Below are 13,224 nucleotides of genomic sequence, written 5' to 3' on the forward strand. Positions count from 1 at the left end.
ACGAGACAGCAGAAGAGACACTGATGTATAGAACAGGCTTATGGACTCTGTGGGAGAGGGAGAGGGTGGGAAGATTTGGGAGAATGGCATTGAAACATGTGAAATGTCATGTATGAAACGAGATGCCAGTCCAGGTTCAATGCACGATACTGGATGCTTGGGGCTGGTGCACTGGGACGACCCAGAGGGATGGTATGGGGAGGGAGGAGGGAGGAGGGTTCAGTATGGGGAACACATGTATAATTTTTTTAAATTAAAATTGAAAAAAAAATAATAAAATAAAATAAAAAAAGACAAGGGAAAAAAAAAAAAAAAACTTGGATTGCCAAAAATCACAAATTTTCTCTTTTCATCCATTCTTGGTGTGTATCTCTCTTCCTCTTATTTATTTTTTTTCAGCATCTCTGAGAAAACAGTAACAGTGATTACTGCACTTACATATTCTCTATATGAATGCTACGATCATTGCTCTCTACCTTGGCAAATCCACAGCCAAGAGTCTCCCAGAAACAGGGAGGCTTTCATTGTGTTTATCAGCCAAGAAAGTCACATGTTGATGAGGGCAAGTAAAAACAAGAAACTTATGAGAGTTCATAAATTAGAAGTCAGAATAATACTTAGTTGGTCAGGCAGGTATTGACAGGGAGTAGACACAGAAACTACTCAGATGCTAGGAATGTTCACTATTTTGAATGGGTTGGTGGTTATTCGGGTACGTACACATTTTTAAAATAATCAAGATGTACACTTGAGATCTGTGCACTTCTTGTAAGTTACACTTCAATTATTTTTCAAGATAAAGGAAGGCCCATTAAGAACTAAAAGTTGGAGAACCAGCTTTAAACACTGAGGCTAAGAGCACAGACTCTCCTGTGAAGCAGACTTGAGTTAGAGCCCCAGTTCTGTCACCACCTCGCCCTGTGATCTTCAACAAGCGCCTTCAGTCTCTGACTGCAGTGTCTAGCCTGTAAAATGGAATAATAAGAGTAAGCAGAATTAAGGAGAAACAATGCTTTTTTGTACTTTAGACCAGGACCTCACACCTAGTACACAGTTAATAAAGTACTAGTTATTATTATTACATCTTTACCTGAAACAATTAGAGGATTGTTCATGGCTGGTAAGTCACATTTTGTTCTCCCCACTGGGAGGGATCAGAGAATCTGAAATAAGAAATGCAAGTATGTTGATTATAAATTATGCCAGCCATTTGTGGCTGGTGTGTGGATTTTTCATTTATTTATTGTGTATTTACTCTGGCTTATCCTACATGCATTGAAGTCTACTTCAGGAATACATACTGCCAAAAAAGGAAAGTATATATATATATATATATATTTAAATTTTTCGTCTGCACTGGGTATTCGTTGAGGTGTACGGGCTTCTCTATAGTTGTGGCTCATGGGCTTATAATAGTTGCCCTGTGGCATGTGGGATCTTAGTTCCTCGACCAGGGATTGAACCCACATCTCCTGCATTGGAAGGTAGATTCTTAATCACTGGACCACCAGGGAAGTCCCCAGACAGTATAAATACATTAAAAAAAAATTAAACAAGAAAGATATATTAGAGGGTTAAAACTAGGATGGAGAATAGAATGCAGAAACGCCTTCTGCCACTGGCATGTGGCTGTCACTCCTCTCCCACCCCCAGAGAACTGCAGGGGGCTTTAGGCCTCCAAATAGGTCAGCTCTCAAAGCTCAGAAGCCTCCTCTATACAAGAACGGGTGTTTCTGGGGCTCTGTCCTCGCTAAGGGTATTTTCTTGTTATCCTCCCTTAGTGTGTCCAACTTATTTGATGTGTGCTAAGAGGTACCCCTGGTGGCTCAGATGGTAAAGAATCTGCCTTGCAGTGCAGGAGACCCACGTTCGGAGCCTGTGTCAGGAAGATCCCCTGGAGGAGGGCATGGCAACCCACTCCAGCATTCTTGTCTGGGAAATCCCCTGGACAGAGGAGCCTGGTGGGCTACAGTCCTTGGGGGTCACAAAGAGTCAGACATGACTGAGTGACTAACATACACACACACAAGAGGCACCTACAAAAGTGAATTTCTTTTCACTTAGGTAAAATAATAAAAACAGGGGAAAAGAGCCCCTTACTCTCATCCTGGGAATTAGCATGTAGGGATACCTATGATAGTGAAAAATCTGTTGGGGGCCAAATGTTCATCCCTTCTAAAGATCCTTTTTTTAGTGCATAGTTCCAGCTTTTTTTTTTTTTTAACTGCCAAATGTTATTTTATTTAAAGCTTTACAGTCATACTCTTAGATGGGCATGTTCAACATGAATGGCAGCCACACTTGAGGATCTACCTGGGAGTACAAAAATGAAAATCACAGCCAGACATCACCTTAAAATTACTGGAATTCAGGACGTAGGGAAGATGTTTTGAATTTACAGTGCTTCATACTCCATTCTAGACTTACACCCAGATCTATGCATAAAGGTCAGGTCACATCAGTTGTTAAAATATTAAAATTCTTCTCTACCAGTTGATAAATAACCACTGTACACAGCCCCCTGAGCAAAGTCCCTCCAATCAAAGACCTTCCCTCAGGACCCCAGGACTTGCCACAGTCAGACGAAAGAAATAACCCGACACAGTAGGATTCTTCTCAGGCTCTGCACCAAAACCAAGGCTTGTGCCATTCTGCTGGTAAATATTTTAAATACTGCTCCTGAAATGAGAAATGGAGAACTTGAGTGGGATGGATTTTAGATAAGATCAATTTAAGAAATGCCCCTTTTTATATGTGCTTTGGATCTTTTACAAAATCATAGTGGAAGACGGACTCTATTATGAGTCTGCTGTCTCATTACAGGATTCATGTGATAAATTTCTTGATTTCTTTGAGAGTGCCTTTTTTCTGGAAATGCAGTTTGCTTCTCAGGAAATCTCTTGTGTCTTTAGTTTGGCAGAAGGAATACATTACAGTGTAGTTGTCTTTTTGCTTTGTTTTTTAGGAATTCCAGAATTAAAATTAACACTCAGTTTTAGTTCCAGCTATTTTTTTTAAAAAAGATATGCTTTCCTTTATCCTCGCCTCTGTTCACACCACATAGACCCATGCATTTACCTTTCTCTTGGGCCGCCACTTCATCTTTGTTTTCTTTTTTTCTACTTCTTGCTGTATAATCTATCATTTATATTTTCTGTTTTGCTCCCTCTTGTGGCCTTTGTATTATGTCATGTGAGAAAGTAAAACTCTGACGGAGAAGGTAACAGTCTATCTTATAGTTCACCAGGCTGGGATAACAATGTAGATCAAACCAGATGCAAAAATCACTGAAAGTATTTTTCCCAAGGACACACTGCAGCTGAGAAGCATCAAAACAGCCCCCTTCTTTGAGTGACTTACTCACTTTCAATGATTTTGTCAATGAAAAATTTAGTTCTGTGAAATCATAGACTATTGAAAATTTGCCATTTGAATCAGTAAGAAGGAAATAGCCCATTCTTATCTGGAGAATCTAAGTCACTCTGCCATAGAGAAGCAGCCTGGAATTCCTACCCTGGGGGAGATGAGACTTTCTGAATAACATTCCAGGTCTCTTGTAATTATGCAGTTTCCAAGGAAACCAGGTCTACTTCACAGTCTCCCGTCGCTGTGGATCCTTGTACACACAGTCCTGCTTTGTTCTAAGCTTATTAAAACTGCTTCATTTAACTTGCACCCAAACTCCACGCTTTCCTCAACATTACAATGCCTCTTCCTTAGTTGATAAGAAGCTCCTTAGTCCCTCTAGTGTACAGTCTCTTTTGGTACAACAAGCCAATAAATCTGACTTAGTGAGACAAGTTTGCTCCCGCTGATCTCGTGTTGATGAGGCTAGCATGCGTGAGTTGCCACACATTGCTTTCTCGTTCTGAATGTCTTACTGGTCCCATTTCTATTATTCTGTTCCCATTCATGATCCATCTTCTAGGTGGGTCCCCCCATCTCCGTGCACAGTAATTCACCAGACAAAACTCAGTCCTGCGTTAGTCCAACTCAGCCACAGCTGCAGCCAGAGAAATGAGGGTGATGCCTCAGGCTGCAAATATCCACTCGGTTGAAGCACATGGGTTGGTGTGTGGTTCACACTAACTTATGTTTGTGCCCATGCTGACAGGGCTTGTTTCATGGGAGATGGTGCTGATTCCAGGACTGCTGGTTGGCTCGTGGGGACATCCTGTCCTGGTGGTCCTAGTACCTGGCACTGTGGTGGTGGATGATGCTCCAATAATGGATGTGCCCAGGCCAGAGGTATATGGGGCATCAGGGCTATCCCAGGGATGGTATTGCTGGTAGCAGGAGATGTGGAGTTTACTCCAGGAGCGGGGGTGACAGAAATGGGGGTATCTGGGTTTTGTTGCAGGGATCCTAGTGCCTGGGAAATAGATTACCCAACATGATGGACTTGTAGTGGAGAAAATTAATGGAGAGGCAGGTGTTCTTAGAGCAGACGGGTTGACTCTAACACAACTGTGGTGCTGGTTTGAGGGGAGGTGTTGCGGTGGGAAGAGAGACAGTAGAAAGTGATTCTCCCGAGGCCACAGTCCCCAGAATGGAGACGAGTGTCTTTCAGAAGAGGAGGTAGAATACATGCATGGATGGTACTGCGGATGGTGGAGGCAGAAGATTGAGGAAATGTGACCATGGCTGATGGAGAAGTGGGAGATCTATTCAATTATGGAAGTGGCCACCCACAGAGAAGAGGGTGTGCAGGAACAGGGTCTGATACTCTTGTGATCTAGTCACTGGGTATAAGGATAGTGCTGGAGGAAGAGATGACAGAATAAGATTTACCCATGGATGAGGCAATGGTCATGACTTGGAGCAGAGGTGATATAAATTGAACACATTCATGGTGATCAACAAAGTCGAGCTGAGTGTGCTCCAAATAGATGTGGAAGAACCTGATCCACATGAAGAAGATGGTGACCCCAGGGGCCGGGGCAGGAGGAGAGGGGACTCAGACAAGGGGGGAGGACCTGATATAGAAGAGGCATTAGAGATGGTGGTGTCCACAGCAATGTTGTGTTTAGATGGGAAGTGGCTATGCTGATAGAACAGTCTCAGTCACTGGAATAGCAGAAGGTGTCGGAACAAAGTGGGTAGAATCAGTTCCATTATGAGTGTTGATGGCAAGTGCAGAGATGGGTTTTTTTAACAGCAAGTGCCGGAGTATGAAAAAAAAACTAGTTTTGGTCTTGGACTAGAGCAAGGTTGGCAAACTCTTCCTGTAAAGAGCTAGATGGTAGATTTTTAAGCCATTTGGTCACAGTCTCTGTCACAATTATGCAAAGTAGCTGGAAAGCAGCTATAAATGTAAACAAATAGGCATGGCTGTGTTCCAGCACTTTATTTGGAAAGACAAATAACAAGCAAGATTTGACTTGTGAAGTATCCTTCACATCCCCTGGACTAATACCAATACTCAGTATTTTGAGATGGCCACAGTAGTTTCAGAGGCCTGGGTGGGCACAGACTCCACAGGGGTTCCTGAGGCTATGGTAGAAGCCATGGTGGGTGGTCTCAAAGCCTGTGGTGGTTTCATTGGTGGAGACTGTGATGGGCACAGATGCCACCATGGAAGCTGTGGTGGTCTCAGTGGGCACTGTGGTAGCTGTGGCGGGGGCAGAGGTTTTAGTGGAGACTGCTGCGGTATCACCCCACTCCAGTACTCTTGCCTGGAAAATCCCATGGACAGAGGAACCTGGTAGGCTGCAGTCCATGGGGTCGCTAGGAGTCAGACACAACTGAGCGACTTCGCTTTCACTTTTCACTTTCATGCATTGGAGAAGGAAATGGCAACCCACTCCAGTGTTCTTGCCTGGAGAATGCCAGGGACGGGGGAGCCTGGTGGGAGGCCGTCTCTGGGGTCACACAGAGTCGGACACGACTGAAGCGACTTAGCAGCTGCGGTATCAGAGGCTGTGTAAGCAGCTGTCCTCCTCTCAGGATTGGGGGCGGAGGCCATGGTGCTCTCAGATGTTGTGGTCCTGATGGTGGAGGCTGCGGTGGACACGGATGTTGTTGCTGAGGCCCGGTAGTCTTAGAGACTTTGGAGGAGGCCTGGGTGGATTCAGAGATCAGAATAGAGGGTGCCGGAACTTTCCCGGTGGTCCAGTGGTTAAGACTCTAGCGCTTTCAGCACAAAAGGCTGGGGTTCGATCCCTGGTCAGGGAACTAAGATCCCATAGCTTTCCCGCACAGCCAAAAACCAAATAGGGCGTGTCGTGGGCACAGACGTTACGTGGAGGTTGTGGGGCTCTCAGCGACTGTGGCTGAGGCCAGGAGAGGGGACTCGCCTGAAACAGCCCCCTACCGCCTTTTTCCTCGTCAGAGGGGCTTCAGGGCGGTTGGAGGGCATCCGCCGGAGCCCGCCAGGCCGGGCGTTCCGCTGGGGGAAGCGAGGGTGGTGAGTCCGCAGCCGGGGACTGTCGCCCTCTGGTGTCGCCCTCCGCCATATGGTGAGGCGGATTCGGGCTGACGCTGAGCTGTTAGGGAGCGAGTTCCGCAGCCGCAGGTCAAGTGTGGCCTCCAGGGACGGAGGGCCGCGTCCCCGCCTGGGGAACCCGGCGCCCCGGCTGCTCTCGCACCCGGAGCCCCCTCCAGCCCTTGGGGTCTTGGGCGCCCTCGGCCAGGGCAGTGCTCTCCTCTCCCCCGGAACTGGGGCCCCGGGAGCGGGGGCAGCGATAAGCCTGTGAGCGGGGAGCCGATTCCCTGGCTTGCCACTCACTCCTTAAGTAATTTTTCCTAACCCGAGCCCAGCTCCAGAGCTTGTTAACGGATTTGTCCTTCGATTTCCAAGTGATCATTATCCTGGGAGAGACAAGTGAGAAGGGAGACCTTCAAGGCCGCACCCTGGGGCCCATAGTCCCCGTTTGATTTGGGGAGATGAAGAACCATCCCCACTCCCCCAAACACGGGCCCTTTGACCCCGAGTGCTCCATTTTGGTGCCGTGAGGGGCAGGCATTGGTCGGGTTGGCTGTTTTGCTCTGTTTTGTTTAAGTTCTTTGATTAGGGTCCGGGCTGGGAAAATTCAGTGTTTAAGAGTCTGGGGTTAGGGGGTATCTGCTTTCCTCCCAGGGCGAGTGACCTCCTGTCCTGGCAGCTGTCACATGATCAGTCACCATCTGTCAAGAGTCTGGAAACCCGGCTGCCTCCTCCTTTCTTCCTACAGCATCCCAGCCTTCTCTGGAAACCAGGCGTCCCTCTCTGCCTCCAGGCTCTCTCCAGGCACATATGTTGGGGCCCCCTCTGCACCTGGCTTGCCTGCTTTTCAGAACCCACGTTAGGGATCTGCAGCGGGAGATGCAGAGAGCTCCTCAGGCCTGAGGGCCCTCCCAGCCCAGAGCTGGGTCCTGGCAGATGATCCAGTGATAGGAAAATCCAGACCAGGAGTGGTGTCCATGATGGCCTTCCAGCCTCTTGCAAAGGGGGTTGCCAAAAAGCTGCCCACGACCCTGCTGCTTGATTCTGGACGGAGTCAAGGTTGGAAGGCCTTTGGCAAACCTAGAGAGCCTTTCTCTTGCCTTTCTCTCTCACTCTTGCCTTATCCTCTTCTAGCAAGGGTGAGACCCAAGGCTACATGGATGACCGGCAGATGTTCTGTCGGGACCTACGTCTGGACACAGAATGATTTTAGAGCAGGGCTGCTGTCTTAACGAGTACTGGACATGGCAGATGTGCATAAATTTGGGCTTAATTAATTGGAGTCTTGTTTTATTTTGTGTAGTACTGCCTTGTGATAACTCTTATTGAATTAATTCCTACTTTCCTGTTTTGGTGTCTCAGATGAGAGCAATGTCTTATACTTTTTTGTAGTCCTCAACAGAATGTATAATAGGTACTTAGAAATACTTGCTTACTAACCCATTTTCTCCTCATTTTGTCACCATTCAAATGAGCCAAGCATGAATTCAGGCTGGCTCTTCTCGAAATCCAGGAATAAGCCATTTTAGGAGCAATGGAGATTCGGCCTTCTCTTCCTCACCCTCCAAAGAATCCCTGACTTCTAGCCACTCCTGCTCAAGGTTCTCTGCAAGGTCACAGCTAAAGCCAGGAACATGTCAGGACTTTCTCCCAACTGATAGTCCAGTAATTATTATGCTTTATTTTATAACTATTTTACACTTTATTATAGAAAGAACAATGGATAGAAAGAAGCTATCTGTCATCAGCTGACTCTCCTTCTGCCCAATCAGTAATAGAGGAAAGAACTTTAATAAATTGGAGAGAAAAACCCAGATGAAATGTCTGTAAGGAGAAAAATCAGAATCAGGGGTGAAGGTGTGAGGAGAGAGGATAGGGGCAGTAGAGAAGATGGGTGACGTCTACAGGAAAAAGCCAAGACTTTGGGGCTTTAGGGGAAGACACAAGAAAAATAAATGATGAGTGGGGAACACTGTCAAGGAAGGCCTGAGGTGGAGATCCATGGAAGAGACTGCAGGCCAAACAAAAATCCCTCCCTGCATGCCCACTCACAACCCAGCAACAGGATGCCCACTGTAGACATTTAGAAAAACTAAGGGATTCAGAAGGAAGAGGGCCAAGCCATCTAGGTGGGAGATATCATTCTGTGGGATGATCTTTCCTGGAATTTTTCTTTGAATGTAGAGGGTGGAGAAAGAAATCCTCTTTTCTTCTCATTTCTTTTAAATATTTTTTTTATTAAAAAAAAAAAAATCAAGGGCCCTAGGAACTGAGAGACAAAGCTGTCCACACAGAAACTCTAAGTGAGAGGTGGAAATAATATAGGTTGGTCCTGAAACCCACAGGCTCTGTCTTTTGACTCCCCCTGCCTATAATCCTGACTCGGTCAGGTCTGGAGCATTGCTTTCTAAGGCTCCCCCACTGTGCTGCCCCCTCCCAGGACTCCCCAACTGTGCTGCCCCCTCCAAGGACTCGGAGTCCTATATTGATCTCCACCCCATACATCCATCCCAAACTCATATCCTTTTTGCTTATCATCTCACGCCTTGGCTGGTTTAAATAAGAGCACAGCAGTTGAAATGTTAGCGTGTTAACTCTCAGTACTTTGCCCTTCTTGGAGTCCAGGAAATAGGAACTGTGGGTCTCACTTGTGGGACTCACAATTGTGGGTCCCTGTTATGGGTCTCATCCAGGAAAGGGATAGGTCATGGAAAATCTAGGGGTGAGCGACTTCTGAATGATCATCATGGGCCAGGTGTCTGGGATGGGCCAAGAGTCTGTTGCTCCATCAAGTAAACTGGGTAGGAATTGGAGCCCCCGACATTCTCTGAGTCATTATTCTCAGTGTTCTGGGTCAGTGCACAGCGTGTTCCAGCCAAGTAGGAGGCCTGTGATTGGGAGGAGAAAAGAGGAGTGAGTACCATCTGCCATGCCATTTGCCTTTATCAACACCCATATCTCAGGTCCTCAATTCTGTTCTCCCTGACCTTGGACCTTTGACTTGCTCCTTTCCCAAGATTCCATTCAAATCCTAATCCTTATTCCAGTCCCACATTCAGTATAGAGTTCCAGACTTCATTTCCAGTTTCCTCTTCTGTCCTATTTTCTTTATCCGAATGTCGCCTATTCTTACCCCCAGACTCTGTCTCCAACCCCTACATTTTCCCTGCTTCACAGCTTTTTTTTCTCAGTCACTGCTTGCTTCCCAATTCCATTTTTCATGTCCCATGCATCTATTTTTTTTCTCCATAGTTTCCACCACCACATTCCCTCTATTATCTTTTCCCACACTATGCCGCTTTTCCTTGACTTATCATTCCCTCCAGTTCTGATCCATATATCATCTCAACTCCCTGTTCCATGGATTCACCCTCCCTGGCCATTACTCTCCCTTACCAGGACAATCAGGCTGATGAACACCAGAAGGAGAATCACACTCAACAGGATCACGACCACTATGGCCCATGCGGGGAAGGAATCACTCCCTTCCGTTTCTCCCTTATGGACAACTCCTTGTGAGTCATTGTTGTCGGGGGCGTCTGACACGGGTGTAGAGGAACCAGTGCGTACACACCGGGGAGCCTTGTTACTGGTACAAGGAGATCTAGTGCTGATAGATGCATTTCCTGTGACTTTCACTGTAGGTCTTATGTTCTCTGTGGCTGCTGTGTTTTTTGCTGTGAGTTTTATTGACGTTTTTATGATCTCAGTGACCGACGTGGTCTTTTCTTGATGTCTAGTAGATTTTGCTGAACCTCCTGTGGTCTTATAATGGGTCCATGTGGTCTTTCCTTCATGTTCTGTGGGCGTTTCTGGGGTTCCTGTGGTGTTCTCATGGCCCAGTGTGATATTTCCTCTGTAGGTTTCAGTGGGCCTCTCATGGTTTGATGTGGTCTTTCCTTCGTGTCCTGTGGACTTTTCTGAGGCTCCAGTGGCCCTCTCATTGTCCCCTGTGGTCTTTGCTTCATGTTCTGTGGACTTTACTGGGGTTCCTGTGGTCCACTCATGGCCCCCTGTGGTTGATTGCTTGTGGTCACTCCCTGTTCCTAGGTTTTGTGTTGTCTTTTCAGTAGTCTTGTTTGAGGTGCTACTTGGTGTTACAACTTTGGCTGGTTTGCTTGTCACTGTTGATCTGCTTGTTGTGCTCTTAAGACAAGTGGTATTCTTTCTGTTGGGTACTGGAGTTGTATGTGTTTCCCTATCTGTATTAGTGGTGTCATTAGGTTCAGAAGCATGTTTGTTCTTGATATTTGGCCCTATTCTTTGTTTGCTGGAGGTCTGTTCAGAAGCAGGAGGAGCAACTTGGGTTGTGGAGCTTTGGTGAGCCAGCTTGGAGCGGTGCGTGGTAGTGCATTGGTGCTTTGGCTTATGGGTTTCTGTAGATATCAGGGCGTCTGAAGAGCTGTATTCTGAATGAAAAGCAGTGTGGTTAGACAGGGTAGTGGAACCAAGGACTGGAGCCAGAAAGACTGAGGATTCGCCAGTTTTCCGGCGTTCTTGAAGTGTGGCAGCACCTGTGAAGGGAGAGAGGCAAATAAGAAACTTCCTCCATGCTCTTCCCTGTTTCCCTTCTTATGTCATCTGTAGGGCTCCCTTTGTTATCCCAGCTGTGTCTCCCCAGCCAGTCTCTTTGGAATACCCTGCTATCTCATTCCCGTTCTCACCTCCACTCTCTGGACCTCTGGTGTGGCATTTCAGCAGGAATGCCGCCTCTCTCCTCTCCACCTCTGCTCCTCACTCCTCAATTTTGATCTTCCTAGCTTTATGGCCTTTTTCCTCATCTTTCTCAGCAAATAAGCTCCAACTTCATCTCAGTGCTCAAAAAATTCTTTGTTAGTTACTCTTTCCTGCTACCTTCAACGTGACATGCCAGTTGTTTGTGTGACTGTTAACCTCTGCCCGGGTTTCCCACATGGCACAGTGGTAAAGAACCCCCCTGCCAATGCAGGAGATGCAAGAGACACGAGTTCAATCCCTGGGTCGGGAAGATCCCCTGGAGGGGGAAATGGCAACCCACTCCAGTATTCTTGCCTGGAAAATTCCATGGACAGAGAAGCCTGGTGGGCTACAGTCCAGGAGTTGAGTAGAGTTGGACACAACTGAGCGACTGAGCTTACAACCTCTACCCCTGTCCAGTTTATCACATTGTAAGATTTTGAGAGGAATTATTGACTGGTATTTTGCTTTGCAAGTGTTGCACTAGAGATTATATACTTATGGAATAGAGTTGTCTTTCCATGGCAGAGCTGAGCGGAAAGGGAATACATGTCCTAATCTCCATCTTTCCATAATAGTCCAGCTCCATTCAAGATGTAAGTGTGTGAGAGACTAAGGAAGACCTCTAGCAAAACCTCCCACAGTAAGTAGACACTGGTGACTCACGAGAATATAAAAAGAGGGACAGAGGGTGGGTAGAGGAGCAGGTTGGGAAACTTTCATTTTGATGATGAAGGTTGATCTGGATCCCAGGAAGCAGAAGAGAGGACTCAACCCTTATGGTTCCCCACTGGCTCCCCCTTCTCACACACCTGAAGCCCTCTGAGACAGATGAAGGTGGCCCTTTTGAAAGAGAAAGAGATTTACCTGGGGGTCCTAGGAGGTGTGAGTGAGGCCGCTGGATTGGCAGGGACCGAATATGTTTAAGGACAGGGTGTGAACCCCATCAGTGAACAGATATGGGCCTTAACTCCATGGAAGAACAACCAGTGGAGGCAGAAGAGATGTCTCTGATATCTAACCAGGAGAGTAAGGGCCAGGAGAGCACTGAGGAGTGAGACATAGCGTCGTTACATAACTGACATTTCCAGGCTCTGTTAGCTCAAGGTGGCGACCAGAACCTGGATGCACTCCCAATCACAGGAAACCACAATCCACACACCTGCCTGCTGACTGCTTAGGAGGGCTGATGGTTGAGGAACTCAGTCCTTGAAAGAAATATGGGTGGGCAAGAAGGGGTCAAGAGTGGGAAGGAAGCCCAAGTCCCTTGATGGGATTTGAGGTTGTGGGGAGAGAGGAGGGCTGAACAATCAGGCCCTCACTTCACTGGCTGGAGTCATTCTCTGACTTTCTTGGCAACAATACTGATCATGCGTGTATATGTGTGTGCTCAGTCACCCAATCGTGTCCAACTCTTTGTGACCCCATGGACTGTAGCTGGCCAGGTTCCTCTATCCTTGGGATTCTCCAGGCAAGAATACTAGAGTGAGTTACCATGCCCTCTTCCAGGGGATCTTCCTGACCCAGGGATCGAACCCATGTCTCCTGTGGTTCCTACATTGGCAGGAGGGTTCTTTACCACTGAGGCACAAGGGAAACCCATGGCTATCGTTTACTGGGGCCCTTCTTGGGGCCAGGCACTCTGCCAGTTGCCTCATAGCCATTCTTTCTGGGTTGTTTTCTAAGGTAATTGATCTCCCAGCTCCCCACAAGGCATCTCAGAAACTGTCAATGTCCCTGTTTTACAGCAAAGAAACTCGAGTCTCTTGGAGAAATGATGACTTGCACACAATGGTGACTTGGCCACAGCAATGGCCAACCTTTTTGGAACACTTACTGAGAGACAGGCAGGTCTTATGAAGGAGGACATGTATTAACGCATTTACTTTTCACAGCAACCTTTTGAGATTGAGAATTTATTATCCTTTCCTTTTTATAGATGAGGAAGCAAGGCTAAGAGAGGTTAAGCAATCTCCCCAAAGACACTCAGCAGATAAGAGGTTGAGCCAGAACTGAAACACATATTCTGGGTTCCCGGGCCCAGACTTTTACTGGTAAAGACCACACTCAGTTCAGTTCAGTTG

The 13,224-nt window shown here is 46.9% G+C and overlaps 1 protein-coding gene across 1 annotated transcript in view; it reads right to left on the reverse strand.

Annotated features, from left to right (window-relative positions):
• Positions 1 to 13,224, reverse strand: part of MUC21 (mucin 21, cell surface associated) — a 34,931-nt gene that overhangs the window by 17,197 nt on the left and 4,510 nt on the right. The window contains exons 2-4 of the mRNA XM_010857286.1: positions 9,821 to 9,963; positions 6,852 to 6,987; positions 6,297 to 6,657 (exon numbers count right to left, since the gene is read on the reverse strand). Of these exons, the coding sequence (XP_010855588.1) occupies positions 6,297 to 6,657; positions 6,852 to 6,987; positions 9,821 to 9,963 (640 nt within the window). The remainder of the gene's footprint in view (positions 1 to 6,296; positions 6,658 to 6,851; positions 6,988 to 9,820; positions 9,964 to 13,224) is intronic.

This window comes from Bison bison, unplaced genomic scaffold (genome assembly GCF_000754665.1).
Source record: "Bison bison bison isolate TAMUID 2011002044 unplaced genomic scaffold, Bison_UMD1.0 scf7180017854783, whole genome shotgun sequence".
NCBI classification, from domain to species: Eukaryota; Metazoa; Chordata; class Mammalia; order Artiodactyla; family Bovidae; genus Bison; species Bison bison.